The following is an 18,947-nucleotide window of genomic DNA, read 5'->3' on the forward strand; positions in this document are numbered from 1 at the left end:
TGTTATCAATACATTTTTTCCATTTCACCAACACAATTTTTTCCATGGCAAAAATCTATAAATTTTGCCATGTCACTAAAATAATTTTTGACATGGCAAAAATCTTATAACTTTTTGCCATGCTACCCATGTATAATGTTCAACACCTCCTGATTTTTACCATGTACATAAAACCGCCAAAACACAAAACCATTGTGAAACAAAACCTTTTCTTAAACAAAATCCTTAATTACAAGTATAAACTTTTTTGCTAACTAACCATGATATATAGAACATTTTCCATCAAGGTTTGCCATGTTTTCTCGTTTAATACCATGGCAGTTTTTCCTGTGTATGTTGTTTTTGCTGTATTTGACTATTGCAAATTTATATTATATTCTATGGAAAATTCATCGAGTTTACCATGGCAAAATTTAAATTTTGCGATGACAATTTTCTCTATGTTTTTACCTTTCCTGGTTGTGTGTAAGAAAAATGCAAGTAAATTGGTGTATTAAAGATGGCAAAGTTAAGAAAATTCGATCTATTGATATGGCATTTTCAGAATTTTGTTGTACATCACCAATGTCAAACTTTGTAGAAATCTTTTTGTTCTATTCTATAAATACATTTTTGTGGTTTTTTTTTGTTTTCATAATATCTTGACAACTAAAGATTTTTTTAATCTGTCCTAGATTATTTTTGGGGAGTTTTTTTTTCAGTCTAGTGCATTTTTATGTCTTTTTGTCTATTTGTTGGGAGAGGCGGGAGCAGTTTTTGGGCCCACAACATTGCAATTCATGTTTTTTTTTACATTCTTCGAGGGAATTGCGTTTTTGGGCTGGTCCGCTGGAGGCCATCGGGCAGCATGTGGACTAAATTGTTTGATCGAACGAATCTTTTATGTGGCTCGTCCCCCCGCCGAAAATGGCTATGGCCTTTTAATAAGCCCAATAAAGAGTCTATGCGCATCAAATTTGAGTGGATTCCTCAGTGAATATCTTTTTTTTCTTGCATAACCGAAAAAATATATATTGTTTGCTTTTTTCTTCAAACGATCCTGCAGGAGCAGAATAGGAACGATGTATATGGAGTTGAAGCAGACAGCTAAAAAAAAGGCAGACCACACGATGGAATACACATAAATATTCTCGTATATTGCAAAATACCAATGGCAATCACATATATATATTGTTCCGGATCCACAACTCAAACGGGCAACCCAAATGACCAAAACGATACGTATAGGAGAGAAAAATCAAAATTATTAGCCGAAACGAACGGCTCATCATCATGAAACAAGGGGGGAAAATATCGCGGATGAATCAAGAGGGGTGGTAAGTAGTTGCCGGGACAGGGAGAGAGGATTAGAGGAGGATGCGAGAGAAATTGAACCACAATCCCATATGCGTGCGCGTGGAGATCTACTGTGTCTTTTGGCCGGTAGTATTGTTGGTGCTGCGGCGGCGTGGCGTGGTCGTCGTCGTCGTCTACATGCCCTGCTCTACCAGGTAGTCGCCCAGCCTCTCCACCACCAGGTTGCACTGCCCCGGGGTCATGGGCTCGTCGTAGATGCCGACCACCAGCGCCTGCCCGGTCTTCTTCAGGGTGATGCCTCCCGCGCCCTGCGATCACGGACGGAATGGAACGGATCCGATCCAACGGCGATTGATTTTACGTTTGGTTTGGTCGGTGAGGGCAGAGATGAGAAGGGTCCGACGTGCATGCATGGTTACCTTCTTGCCGCGGATGACGGCGCCAGGTTCACCTTGGATGACCATGTACTTGGCGTCTGCGAGTAGCAGCCCGGTCGGGGCGAGGGTCCCCGGCTCGTCGAAGTCCTTCATGATGTTGGCCATCTCCGCCGGCTTGAACTGGATCACGCATGCAAACATGTCAGAGATCGTCGGCGCATGCATGGCTCATGCAGGCGCCAAATAGCAACGAGTGGGTTCGACGTACCGACGGGAAATCGGCGCTCTGGGCCCAGACGGTGCCGTCGTGGCCGAGGATGGCGGCGGAGGCGAGGTGGTGGCCCTCGATGTCGCACATCAGGTGCTCGTCCACGTAAGTCTGCCACGACATCTTCGCCTTCCCCGGCGGCGCTCCGGCAAGGAAACGGGGTCGATCGGTCTCTCTCGCTGCTGCTGCGGCTTGTCGCGGTGGCGATCGAGGCGCACGTAACCGGCGGTGGGTGTGCAATCGCGGGGGGCGGAAGCCGGTATAAATAGGGTGGGAGAGGAGAGGAAGAGGCCGAGGGGGGAAATGTCTGGATCCCAACTGCTGCTTCGTCCCAACCACCCATCCATCCTGAGTTCGCCCTTCAACTTCGCGCCTCCTTCGGTGCGCTGCCATCAACATGAGCCCCACCCACAGCCGTACGTACGTCGCACACACCCGTGGATTCGGCCGCAATTTCGGCCTTGCCATTGGTCACTCTGTGCATTTAAAAACCGAACAGAAAAACCATACCGAAAATAAACCGAACCCAATCAATTTTATGGTTTTTATGGTTTCTGATTTCGGTATGGTATGAACTTTTCATACCAATTTGAATTTGGTTTTTATGGTATATACCGGAAAACCGAACGGTTAACCGAATAAACCGAAGTAAAAAATAAATTTATATTTCTTGAGATGAACAACCATACAAGTTGCCATTTTTCTTGTACATGAGTCAAATGCACTACTAAGCACGTACTTTTTTCTTGTAACATAGTCATTTTTCTATTTTTAAAATGCTAAGCACGTCCATAACCATCAACAGATGAATCAATGCATGCATATATACTTGTATATATAGTCATATACTATTTGTGTAGAATAGTATGTGTTTTGAGTCATAAATTTGCTAATTATTATTACATCATTTCCAAATTCGCGTCAACTTTGGTTTTTATGGTATATATACCGAAACCATACCGAAATAATTTGGTATATACCAAAACCGAACCGTATTTTAATTTCATACCATATTTACCGAAGTATTAATACCGTACAAACTGAAAAACCGTATAAATTGGACCATGTAAACCGAATAAACCGAACGCACTTAGCATCAACAGATAGTCGTCCCGAGCGCACGCACTATCGACAAAACAACATACGCGTCGCCCACCTCCCGCACCTTATCCACTCATCCCACCTGCTCGTCGTTCCACCACCAGCCGCCTGCACTTCCTCCCATGAGATGCGTCCGCCGCCCGCTCCTTCTCCAGGCCACGCATCCCTCCGCCGTCGTGCTCCTCCTCCTGGTTAAGCGGATGCCGCCCTGATCCTCCTCCCGGCGCCGCGCGCCACACCAAGCACAACCCCGGCCGCCGCCTCCTCCTCTTACCTACTCCCAGAGATGAGCGCCGCACCCAGCAAATGCTCGGCCGTCGCACCTAGTAGCAGCAGACGCCGACGGTGGCGAGATGCAGCCGCAGCTAGCCTTCAAGGCGCTGCTGCAGACGCAGCCGTTGAGGGAAGTACGTCCAGAACGCCATCAAGTTCCTCTCCTTCCTCAAAAACAAGGGCCTGACCACATATGAGATTGAAGAAGAAAAGATTTTTGAAATGTGCAGTTTTCAGAACCTATCTGTATTGCCTGTGTGATTGATGCAGGGCACTTTTTTGCTAGGTGGTGAGTGTTGCTTGAGAAGGTGGAGTGTGCTCCCACACTGAAGGAATTCGAGAAGTTCTACCGTTCGTATACTCGCTGTAAATTCTAAACTGGCTTTGTATCTGTAATAGAAGTAGAACTCGTGGTGCATTTTGAACTGTGCCCATTTTTCATTTTGTTTTATGATGCAGACTAGTGTGTGTTGCTTCGCACTAGGTAACCCAATCGAAGTGAATAATCAGCATGAGCAACTATTTTTTCTTTAGGCAAATTTTTCTATGTGATCAGGCAAGTTGTAACCAACACTTTGGCAAGTATGTGTCAGTAGGGAGGCTGCCCTTTCCTTTTGTCAACTTATAAAAGCATTGATTTGATATGTAGTATAGTTTGTTGAAGGAAACTTAATATGCGATGCTAATCAACTTGACCGTCACTGTGATGATAGGTAGTCACTATAGGAAACATTGCAACAAAGTGCTTTATGTATCACCAAAGTTGAAAGGTAGTCATGGCACCCAACTTACATGTGATACTAGACAACTTGTTAGTCATATTAGGCAACTCAAAAGAACATTGGGCTGATAGGCGACCATGATACATAACCTAACCGAAAGTTGCTTATCTTATTTCAAAAGTTGCCTTCCTGTCCACCAAAGTTGTATATCTGACAAGAAAAAAAGTTCATCAAAAGAAACATCATAGGTGGCGCTAGGCAAGTAGACGTTCATGATAGACAACTTATAAAAGCATTGATTTGATATGTAGCTATCATAGACAACTTAGTGACGAGGTGCGTTATGTAGCATCAAAGTTGATAGATAGCCATGGTAGGCAACTTACACGTGATGGTAGGCAGCTTGGTAGGCAACTTATAGGTGATTGTAGGCAACTTGGTAGTCATCGTAGCCAATTCAAAAGAACATTTGGATGATAAGTGATCATGATACACTACCTAAGAGAAAGTTGTTTACTGTAAAACAAAAGTTGCCTCTCCGTGGCACGAAGTTGCTTGAGAATATTTTCATCAGAAGCAATTTCATTGGTTACGCTAAGCAATGTGAGGTCATGATAGCCATCTTTATAAGAGCATTGAGTTGATTGGTAGTCATGATAAGAAACAAGGTGGGTCATGTAGCAACAACTTTGATGGGTAGTCATGGTAGGCAACTTACACGTGATACTAGACAATTTGATAGTCATGGTAGCCAACTCAAAAGAACATTAGTAACCTAATCAAAAGTTGCCTCTTCATGGCACCAAAGTTGCTTGAGAAAAAAAGGATCGTCGAAAGCAACTTCATAGTTAACGCTAGGCAACTTATATGTCATGCTAGGCAATTTGGCAGTCATTATAGCCAACCAAAAGAACATCGAGGTGAAAGTTGCCTACTGTAGTTCAAAAGTTGTCTCTATGTGGCAACAAAGTTGCTTGAGAAAATAAGTTCATCAAAAGCAACTTCATAGTTGACGCTAGGCAACTTATATGTCATGCTAGGCAATTTGGCAGTCATTATAGCCAACTCAAAAGAGCATCGGGGTGAAAGTTGCATACTGTAGTTCAAAAGTTGCCTCTATGTGGCAACAAAGTTGCTTGAGAAAATAAGTTCATCAAAAGCAACTTCATAATTGACGCTAGGCAACTTATATGTCATGCTAGGCAATTTGGCAGTCATTACAACTCAAAAGAACATCGGGGGTGAAAGTTGCCTACTGTAGTTCAAAAGTTGCCTCTATGTGCCAACAAAGTTGCTTGAAAAAATAAGTTCATCAAAAGCAACTTCATAGTTGACGCCAGGAAACTTGACAATCGTGATACCCAACTTTGTAAGAGCATTGAGTCGATATATAGTCATGATAGGCAACCTGGCAACAAGTGCTTCATATAACAGCAAAGTTGATAGCTAGTCATGGTAGGCAACTTACACATGACGCTAGGCAATTTGGTAGTCATTATAACCAACTCAAAAGAACATCTATATGATAGATGACGATGGTGCACACCCTAATTGAAAGTTGCCTACGGTAGTACAAAAGTTGCCTCCCCGTGACACCAAAATTGCCCGAAGAAAAAATTTTCGTTGAAACATATCAATATGGGATCTAGTTTTGAAGAGCTCGTCACCAAGAATCTAACCGTGAAAACGGATCATAATTTTGATGCTCCGTTCAAAAGTTATGACTTTCTTATAAATTTGAACACACAAAATAATTGCACATGGGACAAAATCTTTTTTTTTGAAGTGGATTTTGCATCATAGCATTAAGACAAAAACATACCTTTTTTGGGTGTGTGCTCCGGAATGCTAGGGAGCACACGTGTGCTCCCTAGTCATGTCCTATTTTTTAGGACGCCGATAACTGCCACACGTGTGGGCGTTAAGAAATCTACCCACACGTTCTGTGTGATGTCTAAGAGGACCAGCCCACACGTCTGTGTGTGGGCAAAACAATTAGCGTCCACACGCCTCTTTTTTCCCTCCCGATCTCTCTTACACGCGTGCGTGTGGGCGAAATAGATAACGCCCACACGCCTGGTACGTCAGGCCTCGTACCTCGTGGTCCCGCACGCCCCACATGACACTTTACCGCGCGCCCCGCAGTTGCCATGGGCCGGACCCTCGTCCATGTTCATTTAAGTGCAGTTGTCATGTCGCTGAACTACGGTTGCCATGTCGGACAACTACAGTTGCCATGTTTGCTCAACTGCAGTTGCCATCTCAGGTCAAAGTTCCAGATTACCATTTTTTGGACAACTACAGCTGTTGCCATGTGTGGTCTGGTCTACTGCAGTTGTCATGATTTCAAAACTTTAGGAGTTGCTACCTACTAACACTAGGCAGTTGCGACGTAGCGCTACAAAAAAAAAAGGCATGGCAAAAAACATGTTCGGGTAAAAGAGAGAGTTGCCATGTGCTCACAAGCACGCTAGGGCAGTTGCCATTTAAAAAGAAAGAGTTGCCATCTGCTTACGTGCACGCTAGGGCAGTTTGCCATGTACCATGCAAAACATATGGCAACTGACATGTTCGGGTAAAAAAAAGAGAGAGTTGCCATCTGCTTGCAATCATACTAGGGCAGTTGCCATGTACACTGCAAAACGCATGGCAACTGGCAGCTTGGGTGTGGGAGAGGAGGCGGGTGTGTGGGTGAGATGGCAAACGCCCACACAACAACCCTTGTGCGTGACTGAAAAACTGGTGTGTGGGCGAACTGCTAAACGCCCACACACCGGCCCCTCCGTGTGGTTAAACGGATGTGTGGGCGACCTCTCTCACACATCACACACGCGAATTGTCCTACGTGGCATACAAAATCAACTAATTCGTGCCAAGATTTGTGCAGAAGTTACTGGACGATGATGGAGGCGTGTGGACGAATTGGCTAACGCCCACACGTGTGGGCGTTAACATTTTTAATTTTTTAAGCCGTCAAAAGAAATGACCCGAACCCTTGAAAGAAAAGGGTTTACAATAAGCATGGGCATAATCGTAAATCTTTGTAACTAACATATGAGATGATAATTATTTTTCTTTAGGGTACTAGTAATAACGTGATGAGTAAGGTGTGGACCCAAGCCAGTGAGTTGCGAGTCAGCAACGTTGGATGTACACTGGGCCTGCAATTCGTACCGCCGATGGACTGGTGTGGGTCAGCCGAATCTTACTTTCCAGCACTCTGGCCGAAAGCGGTCGCCAAGTTGGTCTTGGGCTTGCAAACCCAAGTTACTACGTACTTATTGCATCTTTTACACAGGCTACAACCCATACTTAACTTCTACACAGGGCTACAACCACAACCAACGGATACATGAGAAATGAGAATTTATCTCAAAAAAAAAAGAGAAATGAGAATATCATCCGCATAGTGGAGAACTAACATAACAGTTGAGAAGATACAGATTAAATGTGAAGATTAGAAGTTAACCCTTCAATAAAAAAAGGGTAATGTAGTCTTTTATATCTAAATCAATCTATTCAATGCATGTGATCTGCAGGCTAATATGATGATAACCTTTTTAAGTAACTTTAATACTCGTGTACACTTTTAAGAAGGGTGTATCGAAGCAAAACTAGTAAAACTAACAGTTGAAGTTCAAGAAAATGAACAGGCGGAGAGGAGTTACTAGAAAGTAGAAGCCCGCATAATTCAGATAGACAGCTTAATAATTCTGAATCCTAGGACCTCTGGTGAATGAAACGATGTCAAATAACAACGAAGAGATTCCAAATTAATAGCATGATGCAAAATGCAGTAAAGATGAGCACAGTTAGAGAGACCACATCGGCAACACATTTCTAGTTCTCAATGGCAACTAACATATATTGTTCGCGCAGCGATGTACATCCAAACAGAATAACATACTGCATAACAGGTCCCTACTGCCACCTTTCACCACACATCAGAACATTACTGGTTCCCAGTATTAGGCAATTAGCCTCTCACCTTCGAACCGAACGTACTAACTAGAGCGTGCTCCGAAAATCACAGAAAGCCCACGGCAATCACAATGGGAAGCACAGGGAGCAGAAGGGTGCGGCATTGGGCCAACAGTGACGGGCTGGAGCCGCTTGGAGTTGGAGTGGCGGTTGAATTTTTGGTGCTAATCTTGCTGCTGTAAGAAAGAAGAAGGAAAACAATAGTTAGTGCAAACTGTTGATCAGACCAGTAGGTGGGCATGTTCATCACATTTGTAAAGAGAGATCAGAGAGTTTTTTCTTACCCGGCTGCCATGTAAACACAAGTGTCATAACCTGCAAGCAAGCAATACAAAATCATTGAAAAGATTATCCAGCTGACACTAAAAGCAACATCGACAGTAACATTAAACCAACAAGTACAAGCAAAAACTGGTCACACTTCACAGCTCATAGGAGAACACTAGAGTAGTGATGCAGAGGCAACACACGAGGATCACAACTGGTTTAGCCATATCTTGTACTAATTCATTTCATCTAGCATTGCGTGAAGCAGCATGCGACAGCACCCATCGGTAAGCTATATATTAAATTGTAACTCCATGATCAAACTTCCATATTAAATTGTAACTCCATTATCAAATTGAGGCCATTTATATTATAAAAATGTCTATGCATGATTTTTTCTTCTTATCAGAGCATAAGTCGATTCATGCAGAACTAGCAAATAAGAAGATTATGCCTGTGAATCCTATGAAATGTTATAGCATAATTGGCGTACAAAATGAATCGATCATATCTCAAAACTGATGATGCACATGCCATTTTTCTAACCTAACAGATTTTAGCTAGAAGCGGCAGAGGGGAGAAAACGTAATAAAATTATTAAATTCATGATTAGGCATTCAAAAGTCAAAAGGCTATGTTATTACAGTAAATTCAGTAATGCACTATCTTCTCTGTAGTCTCTAGACAAAAAGAAACTCAGTCAACACCTGATAACTGTATATATATTCATCAAAAGAAATACCCAGCTACATGTCCAGAAATACAGCTAGCATTATATCAATGGACTTACAGTTGCAATTTCAGTCAAGGACCTGGATAACTACTATCATAAACACTGTAGTCAGCACATATTGTCTGCAAGTGTAGGCTTACAATTGACTAGTTTTCTATATTCAGACTACATCCAAAGCCAGTAATGAAGCAGAGATATTATACAGTGCAAGCATTCCTTACATTATCAATGTAGTTGTTTTAAGCACAGGATACTTACTTGGATCTTTCGTCGTCCGCATTCCAGCACCACCAAATCCACAAGCCACATCAGTAGCTCCATTTTGCTGATAATAGCTGTTGAATGCATATGAAGCATGTGAAACCAATGTGTCGGGCTGGTAGCAGGGTTGGCTTGGCTGAATAGCAGAGCAATCGACATTGCCTGGACCGCATGCCCAATTCAAGCCATTCTGCAGAGCCGTCTCCGAGACATTGGTTGAAGCAACACACCAAGTACCATTTGAACGGTTTCCTCCAGTCATGATGTCCACATTTCCTCGGCCAGTCCAATCTATGCTGTAGATGGAGCTTTGGTCTGGAGAGAACAGTCCCCAGTTCCTCTCGGACTCGATGCCCGGCTTCCTGTTCTCATTGAACAAGGAGAAGATGTAGACATCTATTTCTTCCCCAGGCTTGGCAGGCGTGCCGCTGTCATTGACAACATGGCGTATCAGATTGGTGTTGTAAGTCTGAGCATTGTCCGGAGTCGCCCCGGTCTCCTTGGGAGCTCCCTTGTGCGGCCATCCCGTCTCGGTGATCATGATCTTGAGTGTCTTGAAGTTCAAAGCCATGAGCGCGAAGAAGATGGAATCGACCTGCGCATCAAACATGTTTGTGTAGACCAATCCGGTGTTGGGATCAATCACGCCCTGGGACTGCGGCGAGAAGAGGGCGTAGTTCAACGAGACATTGCTGGGCGAGTTCTGGTAGGCGTAATAGGGGTACAGATCGACCATGAAGGGCGCCTGGTTCTCCACGAGGAACTCCAGCATGGGCTTGAGGAAGTGCGCGTAGCTGCTGTTGAACGCCCCCGCGGACGGCGGGAAGGAGCGGGAGAGCACCCCGAGCGAGTGCGTGCTGGAGATGGTGATCTTCTTGTGCATGCCGACCTTCTTGAGCGCGGCGTGCACATTGCGCATGGCCGGCACGACGAGGGCGGAGACGTTGATGGGGCTCTCGGTGATCTCGGCGCCGACGGTGATGTGGGTGATGGCGGTGGCCGGGTAGTAGGGGAGGATGCTGTTCTTGAGCCAGGTGTCGACGTTGGACTGGTACTGCGAGAAGGCGAGGAGGTCGGCGTTGGGGACGCCGACCATGAGCTCGACGCTGGTGTTGGCGAAGGCCTTGATGACGTCGGCGTTGGTGTCGTAGATGCGCACGTACTTGATGGACTGCTGCTGGATGAGCTGCGCCACCTTGTCGGGCCCCGGCAGGTCGTCGGCGTTGCGGCCGTAGCAGATGCCGGTCTTGCCGCCGTGGCAGTGCCCTGCAAAAGCCCCACATCAGGATTCAGGGGCGCGCAATCTCTCTTTATTTTAGCCACCATTGATGCGTCCATTTAATATTCTACAAATTCCATGCCAGAAAAACAAAGAATCTGAAGGTTGGGTAGTAGATAAAGGTCATGGGACATGGGGATTAGATCATTGGATTTCCCCCAAAAGAACATATTCGTCGGACACCATCACGGCACCATACACATTGCAGGTACTCTAGCTAGCACCCAGCGGGAAGCAAGGCATCTGGCACTCGCCGTCCACTTAACTAAGATTTCACATTCCAAAAGGGCAACCACTACTATTATCTAGTACCAGAAGACGAACTGAAGGAGCATGTGGTTCAAGGACTCACCCACGAGCAGCAGGAAGAGGAACGCGGAAACCGCCGCCGCATGCCGCCCCGCCATTGGCGTCCCAGCACCGAGCTGGGCCTCCTCCTCGCTGACAAGGCCTTGCTCTTGCCGTCCGCGCTCCTGTGCTGGCTACGCGGCCGGGAAGTGTGCCCGTTGAGTGGAGTGGAGGGGAGGGGAGGATGAGAGAGGAGGAGGGCTGATGCCTGACGCTGGCCACGGGGCGCAGGCGGCGCAGCGGAGCAGACGTGGAATGGAGTGCGCGCGTGACTGTCGCGGGCGGGCGGAAGCGGACGCGGACGCGAGGGGGTGCGTTATAAAATAGGGTTGAGGGTGTTTAAACGGAGGTCGCACGGGTCCGGAACAGAAACGGAAGGGGGGAGGGGAGGGGAGGGGAGGGGGCCGATGGACCGAGCAGCAGCAGCGGGGAATTTCCTGAGGAAAAAAAAGGTAGGAGCAGCGAGGAATGTTCGCTTGGACAGGGACCACACGGCTAAAGGTTGACGCGTGAGCTCACGGGGTCTTGGTAAAAATTGACCTTGGAACCTTGGCTCGTGTCGAGTGACGTAGCTAATAATTCGTGAGGAAATAGCTAACCTGATTTGTTTCCTGCCAGTGATTGCATTTTCCAAAGATCTTGGCTTTAACTATCGGTAATTGTAGCTGGCGAACGTTCGCAGCATGGAGGTGGCAAATGAACCATCTTTCATGGCACTTTGAGTTGTGAAACGAGATCAAGCGACGGCTATTTTAAACGAAAATTGCCTTCTCGGAGGGAAAATGTCATGTCGCCTGAAGAAACTGCCACCTCACCTACTGCCACACAACTAAAAAATGCCATGTGAACGTCTGCAACTACCACCCTCCCTGGCGAACGTTTGCCGGGTAAGGGGGTCCTTAATTAAAGGTCTCACGTGGGCGGTGGGATTTCATAGTGGCTTAAATCTTACTCCGACGCTTTGAAATACTCCTAAGGATGAAACTTATATGAACCACCTCTTACATGGATGTTGAAAAAGAAACTTATACTTCCTCCATCCAAAAATAAGTGTCGGTGATTTAGTATAGACCCTCCAACACTTAATTTTGTGAGGGAGGGAGTATGAAAGTTCTTCAACACCGGTGTGAAAACATGTGTGGATGTCAACTAATTTGGAAAGCCTCACTAAAAAGCTAATTCGAAAAGACTAAAGCCTTTCCAATAAAAATACACATGAAGTGCACACTTTTTTAGAATCATGCAAGAAAGGAAACACAACCACTTCAACAGCTACAAGTCCAACAAAACAAAGCTAAATACAGCCTAAAACGACAAGACAAGACACAGAAGCTCAACATGATGACCACCACTAAGAAGCAGCTAAGGAAGGATCGGTCGTCCTAAGCTTGCCATTTCCCATTGCTGGTTTCATGGCTTGTCACTATAATGTTGCTTTATGTCGCACAATTGTGACTTCTTCACCTCTCTTGAGTTATGTTGAGACCATCGCTGGTCAATGAACGACACACCAGAGTTTCGGCTCGGATTTCGGTTATGAGCATGTTTACATCCGCAGTGGCAACATCGTAGCGAATATTATTCAGCTTCCTCTTGAGCCTGTGTGTATGTGTTAAAAAACTGAATACTGATCGAAAGAGACAACATTTTAGTCCATAGTATTCAACCTTAAATCATAACTAAAACCAACCAATTTGCATGTATCATTTGTTTGGCATAATCCCGTCACTAGAGATAGAAGATCTGATGGTTGACCGTTGAAGAAAGTACTTGGGAGGCATGATTAGGCGGTGCTAGTGGGCGTTAGTGAGATACTTGAGTACTATATTTTCTTCTACCCAAAATCCCCTTGATATGTTTCTGTTTTGAAAAGCTAGAAAAATGCAAAATTCATCCAATAATTTTTTGCTTGCTCCATACCTAATTAACAGTCAAGGTCTAACTCGTGGACAAAATTAGTGCTATGAAACTATTTGTGGCAGGGCGGTGAGCTTAAGTGCAATCATTCGAATGCAAATATCTCTTAATTATGACTGTGGGATTAGAATGGATATATTATGAGCCGATAAACCATTTTACTCATATGTCAATTTCCTTTTTATTCTTATTATTCCTTAATTTCTCGAGGACGAGAAAAACTTATGCTCGGGGGAGTTGATGAGTCGACATTTTGTCACTTTTGTAAGCGGGTTTTGAGTTGGTTTTCATAGGTTTTCGATATTTCTCACGCCTTTCTAACACTAATACTTTGAGAAAGAAAACAACTTAGTTTTGCTATTGATGTGCAGGAATAAATATATTTGGAAGTCAATATCCTGTCAAATAAAGTCATTTGGAGCAACTTATTCTTTAGACAAAAATTCAACCGAGCAACCAGAGGGCAAGACGACGCATGGTACGAACGCTCCCGCGTGTATTAGCAGTCATACCACACGGCGTGAGCACCACTTCATGAATCCAAGCAACTTTCGTGAAGGGGCATCGACCATCACAGACAAAGATGCGCCACCAGCCCACCACACCATCGAGAACAGAGAGGGATGAGATCCATAGAAGAAGAATCGTTGGAGATCCATTCCTTCTCTTCTACCCATCTCCATTTTCATTCACCGCAACACCACCATAGGGAGAGGAATTCTAAGTTATAAGGTTAGGGTTTGTAACTCTATTCATACTCATCTTGAGAGCGAGACGTGTTTAATCATTCATCTTATTACGGATATTTGTGACATTATTGAGATGATTTTCCTTAGTCTGGTTACCGTTAAGTTTGGTTATTCCCTTCTCATGCGCGAGTAATTCCCCAAGCCATAGGAGATGTACGGGATTGGTCTTCATTCGTGTCTACTCTATATGTCAGCATTTGTGATTATAACTTTATGATTGTTAAGTGAGTTATTTATCTGTGGTCCATGTAATGTGTGTCGTCCAATATAAGGGCCCATGCAACATGATTTGAAGACCTGCACAGGTAAACACATATTTTTTAGTAAATATGTGACCTCCAAGTGACAAATGTTAATAAGGAGCGAAGACAATATGAGATAACGGTGTTCCACGAAACCTAATGCATTGTTCTGGTTTTATGACCTTAGTTGCGGAAACGACCATGTCATGATGACGTTGACGCAGAACTATAAGGGAGAACGAATCTGGCGTGAAGGAGTTTGAAGAATTAAGGGTGATTCGCCTACCAAACAAACATTTGAACGAATCTTGCTGAAAACGTCTTATTGTTTTCTTCTGCTCCTTGTTGGGTTAGACACTCTTACTTATCGAAAGGACTACGATTGATTCCCTATACTTGTGGGTCATCAGCCATCATCACGTTCGCCCAAGTCAATTTCGTCTAATACAGCTTGGGCGGCCTTAGCCCACTGTAGAAAATCGTCTGTGTTAAGCGCGGGCCCCGGGGCGAACGCTGGCGCGAGCCCTGGGGCGAACGCTGGCACGGGCACGGGCGCATCCATCTGCGCAACCTCCTCCAACGCCTTGTCCATCTCTGCCCACAAGGGGACCAGAGGATCCTCTTCCTGCTCCTCATCAATGACGCCAAAATAGAAGATTAGGGGTGCGCATGGATGAAGTGTTAGTGTTGGATTAGATGGGAATGGTGCGAGAGAAGGGACGACCACCATCTTATAGCTCGCTATAGGTGAGCTCTCCATTAAGGAGAGGTGGTCGGATAGGCGGCCGAAGGGGCGGTCAAAGTCTGCCCCAGCCTCATCTCACTCCTTCAGTACGCACACACTACCACATCGACGCGACATCCGCTGGTCAAAGGCATATCTTCAGGTGAGAATCGCTGACTTGGCCTGCTCGATGCCTGGACGCTGGCCGCAGACACTAATACGTCTCCAACGTATCTACTTTTCCAAACACTTTTGCCCTTTTTTGGACTCTAACTTGCATGATTTGAATGGAACTAACCCAGACTGACGCTGTTTTCAACAGAATTGCCATGGTGTTATTTTTGTGCAGAAATAAAAGTTCTTGGAATGACCTGAAAATCAACGTAGATTTTTTTGGAATATATAAAAAATACTGGCGAAAGAATCAAGGCCAGGGGGCCCACACACTGTCCACGAGGGTAGGGGACGCGCCTACCCCCTGGGCGCACCCCCTTGAAGGAAATATGCCCCAGAGGCAATAATAAAGTTGTTATTTATATTTTCTTATATCATGATAAATGTTTATTATTCATGCTAGAATTGTATTAACCGAAAACTTAGTACATGTGTGAATACATAGACAAATAGAGTGTCACTAGTTTGCCTCTACTTGACTAGCTCGTTGAATCAATGATGGTTATGTTTCCTAACCATAGACATGAGTTTTCATTTGATTAACAGGATCACATCATTAGAGAATGATGTGATTGACTTGACCCATCCGTTAGCTTAGCACGATGATTGTTTAGTTTGTTGCTATTGCTTTCTTCATGACTTATACATGTTCCTATGACTATGAGATTATGAAACTCCCGAGTAATGGAGGAACACTTTGTGTGCTACCAAACGTCACAACGTAATCGGGTGATTATAAAGGTGCTCTACAGGTGTCTCCGATGGTACTTGTTGAGTTGGCATAGATCGAGATTAGGATTTGTCACTCCGATTGTCGGAGAGGTATCTCTGAGCCCTCTCGGTAATGCACATCACTATAAGCCTTGCAAGCGTTGTGACTAATGAGTTAGTTGTGGGATGATTCATTATGGAAAAAGTAAAGAGACTTGCCAATAACGATATTGAACTAGGTATGAGGATACCGACGATCGAATCTTGGGCAAATAACATACCGATGACAAAGGGAACAACGTATGTTGTTATGCGGTTTGACCAATAAAGATCTTCGTAGAATATGTAGGAACCAATATGAGCATCCAGGTTCCGCTATTGGTTATTGATCAGAGACGAGTCTCGGTCATGTCTACATAGTTCTCGAACCCGTAGGGTCCACGTGCTTAAAGTTCGGTGACGATCGTTATATGAGTTTTTGTGTTTTGATGTACCGAAGGTAGTTCAGAGTCCCGGATATGATCACGGACATGACGAGGAGTCTCGAAATGGTCGAGACATAAAGATTGATATATTGGAAGCTTACATTTGGACATCGGAATGGTTCCGGGTGAAATCGAGGTTTTACCGGAGTGCTGGGGGGGTTACCGGAACCCCCCGGGGGTTAATGGGCCTTGTTGGGCCCTAGTGGAGAGAGAGAGGGGCTGGCCAGGGCAGGGCCGCGCCCCTCTCCTTGAGTCTGAATAGGACAAGGAAGGGGGGGGGCCTTGCCTTTCCCCCTCTCCCACTCCTTCCTTCCCCCTCCTAGTGGGACTAGGAAAGGGGAGTCCTACTCCCACTAGGAGGAGGACTCCTCCTCCTGGCGCGCCCTGCTAGGGCCGACCGGCCTCCCCCTTTCTTCTTTATATACGGGGGCAGGGGGCACCCCAAGACACACAAGTTGATCAGTTGATCTTTTAGCTGTGTGTGGTGCCCCCTTCCACCATAATCCACCTCGGTCATATCATAGCGGTGCTTAGGCGAAGCCCTGCGTCGGTAGCATCATCATCACCGTCATCACGCCGTCATGCTAATGGAACTCTCCCTCTAATCTCTGGTGGATCGGAGTTCGTGGGACGTCACCGAGCTAAACGTGTGCTGAACTCGGAGGTGCCGTACGTTCGGTACTTGGATCAATCGGATCATGAAGACATACGACTACATCAACCGCGTTCTCATAACGCTTCCACTTACGGTCTACGAGGGTACGTGGATGACACTCTCCCCTCTCGTTGCTATGAATCACCATGATCTTGCGTGTGCGTAGGAATTTTTTTGAAATTATTGCGTTCCCCAACAGTGGCATTCGAGCCAGGTTTACGCTTAGATGTTATATGCACGAGTAGAACACAAAGGAGTTGTGGGCGTGGGTATATACATATTGCTTGCCGTCAGTAGTTGATTCTTGATTCAGCGGTATTGTTGGATGAAGCGGCCCAGACCGACAGTACGCGTACGTTTACGCGAGACTGGTTCTACCGACGTGCTTCGCACACAGGTGGCTAGTGGGTGTCTGTTTCTCCAGCTTTAGTTGAATCGGATTTAATGAACAGGGTTTTCCTGAAGATCAAAAAGCAATCACTATACCGCGTTGTGGTTTTTGATGCGTAGGTAAGAACGGTTCTTGCTCAGCGCGTAGCAGCCATGTAAAACTCGCAACAACAAAGTAGAGGACGTCTAACTTGTTTTTGCAGGGCATGTTGTGATGTGATATGGTCAAGACATGATGATAAATTTTATTGTATGAGATGATCATGTTTTGTAACACAGTTATCAGCAACTGACAGGAGCCATATGGTTGTCGCTTTATTGTATGAAATGCAATTGCCATGTAATTGCTTTACTTTATCACTAAGCGTCAGCGATAGTCGTGGAGGCAATAGTTGGCGTGATGACAACGATGCTTCGATGGAGATCAATGTGTCAAGTCGGTGACAATGGTGATCATGACGGTGCTTTGGAGATGGAGATCAAAGGCACAAGATGATGATGGTCATATCATATCACTTATATTGATTGCATGTGATGTTTATCTTTTATGCATCTTATTTTTCTTAGATCAACGGTAGCATTATAAGATGATCTCTCACTAAATTTCAAGGTATAAGTGTTCTCCCTGAGTATGCACCGTTGCGAAAGTTCGTCGTGCCGAGACACCACGTGATGATCGGGTGTTATAAGCTCTATGTTCACATACAACGGGTGCAAGCCAGTTTTGCACACGCAGAATACTCGGGTTAAACTTGACGAGCCTAGCATATGCAGATATGGCCTCGGAACACTGAGACCGAAAGGTCGAGCGTGAATCATATAGTAGATTTGATCAACATAGTGACGTTCATCATTAAAAACTACTCAATCTCACATGATGATCGGACATGGTTTAGTTGATATGGATCACATGATCACTTAGATGATTAGAGGGATGTCTGTCTAAGTGGGAGTTCTTAAGTAATATGATTAATTGAACTTTAATTTATCATGAACTTAGTACCTGATAGTATTTTGCATGTCTATGTTGTTGTAGATAGATGGCCCATGCTGTTGTTCCGTTGAATTTTAATGCGTTCCTTGAGAAAGCAAAGTTGAAAGATGATGGCAGCAATTACACGGACTGGGTCCGTAACTTGAGGATTATCCTCATTGTTGCACAGAAGAATTATGTCCTGGAAGCACCGCTAGGTGCCAAACCTGCTGCAGGAGCAACACGAGATGTTATGAATGTCTGGCAGAGCAAAGCTGATGACTACTCGATAGTTCAGTGTGCCATGCTTTACAGCTTAGAATCGGGACTTCAACGACATTTTGAACATCATGGAGCATATGAGATGTTCTAGGAGTTGAAGTTAATATTTCAAGCAAATACCCGGATTGAGAGATATGAAGTCTCCAATAAGTGCTATAGCTGCAAGATGGAGTAGAATAGTCCTGTCAGTGAACATATACTTAGAATGTCTGGATACCACAACCACTTGACTCAACTGGGAGTTAATCTTCCTGATGATAGTGTCATTGACAGAGTTCTTTAATCACTGCCACCAAGCTACAAGAGCTTTCTGATGAACTATAATATGCAAGGGATAGATAAGACGATTCCCGAGCTCTTTGCAATGCTAAAGGCTACGGAGGTAGAAATCAAGAAAGAGCATCAAGTGTTGATGGTCAACAAGACCACCAGTTTCAAGAAAAAAGGTAAAGGGAAGAAGGGGAACTTCAGGAAGAATAGCAAGCCAGTTGCTGCTCAAGTGAAGAAACGCAAGTCTAGACCTAAGCCTGAAACTGAGTGCTTCTACTGCAAAGGGACTGGTCACTGGAAGCAGAACTGCCCCAAGTATTTGGCGGATAAGACGGATGGCAAGGTGAACAAAGGTATATGTGATATACATGTTATTGATGTGTACCTTACTAACGCTCGCAGTAGCACCTGGGTATTTGATACTGGTTTTGTTGCTAATATTTGCAACTCAAAACATGGGCTACAGATT

The 18,947-nt window shown here is 44.8% G+C and overlaps 2 protein-coding genes across 2 annotated transcripts; both read right to left on the reverse strand.

The window, feature by feature from the left end:
• Positions 1 to 1,115: 1,115 nt before the first annotated feature.
• On the reverse strand, positions 1,116 to 2,185 carry LOC123058522 (profilin-2). The gene is made up of 3 exons (XM_044481236.1): positions 1,942 to 2,185; positions 1,716 to 1,853; positions 1,116 to 1,604 (listed from the first exon to the last, which is right to left on the reverse strand). Exons 1-3 carry the CDS (start codon positions 2,062 to 2,064, stop codon positions 1,470 to 1,472), a joined length of 396 nt encoding a protein of 131 aa, XP_044337171.1. The 5' UTR covers positions 2,065 to 2,185; the 3' UTR covers positions 1,116 to 1,469.
• Positions 2,186 to 7,856: 5,671 nt separating this feature from the next.
• LOC123061963 (glucan endo-1,3-beta-glucosidase 13) lies at positions 7,857 to 11,213 on the reverse strand. The gene is made up of 4 exons (XM_044485255.1): positions 10,911 to 11,213; positions 9,277 to 10,545; positions 8,303 to 8,333; positions 7,857 to 8,194 (listed from the first exon to the last, which is right to left on the reverse strand). The coding sequence occupies exons 1-4, from the start codon at positions 10,963 to 10,965 to the stop codon at positions 8,065 to 8,067; spliced, it is 1,485 nt and encodes a 494-aa protein (XP_044341190.1). The 5' UTR covers positions 10,966 to 11,213; the 3' UTR covers positions 7,857 to 8,064.
• Between the last annotated feature and the right edge of the window lie 7,734 nt (positions 11,214 to 18,947).

This window comes from Triticum aestivum, chromosome 3A (genome assembly GCF_018294505.1).
Source record: "Triticum aestivum cultivar Chinese Spring chromosome 3A, IWGSC CS RefSeq v2.1, whole genome shotgun sequence".
NCBI classification, from domain to species: Eukaryota; Viridiplantae; Streptophyta; class Magnoliopsida; order Poales; family Poaceae; genus Triticum; species Triticum aestivum.

What these genes read in the sequence shown, in the direction of transcription:
- LOC123058522 (XM_044481236.1), bottom strand. Translation starts at nt 2,064, where the DNA reads ATGTCGTGGCAGACTTACGTGGACGAGCACCTGATGTGCGACATCGAG. An exon ending in AGAGCGCCGATTTCCCGTCG is followed by an intron (nt 1,854 to 1,941) that starts GTACGTCGAACC and finishes TGCGTGATCCAG; the next exon opens with TTCAAGCCGGCGGAGATGGC. An exon ending in CCGTCATCCGCGGCAAGAAG is followed by an intron (nt 1,605 to 1,715) that starts GTAACCATGCAT and finishes CCGTGATCGCAG; the next exon opens with GGCGCGGGAGGCATCACCCT.
- LOC123061963 (XM_044485255.1), bottom strand. Translation starts at nt 10,965, where the DNA reads ATGGCGGGGCGGCATGCGGCGGCGGTTTCCGCGTTCCTCTTCCTGCTG. An exon ending in CCTCTTCCTGCTGCTCGTGG is followed by an intron (nt 10,546 to 10,910) that starts GTGAGTCCTTGA and finishes GGGCTTTTGCAG; the next exon opens with GGCACTGCCACGGCGGCAAG. An exon ending in TGTGTTTACATGGCAGCCGG is followed by an intron (nt 8,195 to 8,302) that starts GTAAGAAAAAAC and finishes TCTTTCTTACAG; the next exon opens with CAGCAAGATTAGCACCAAAA.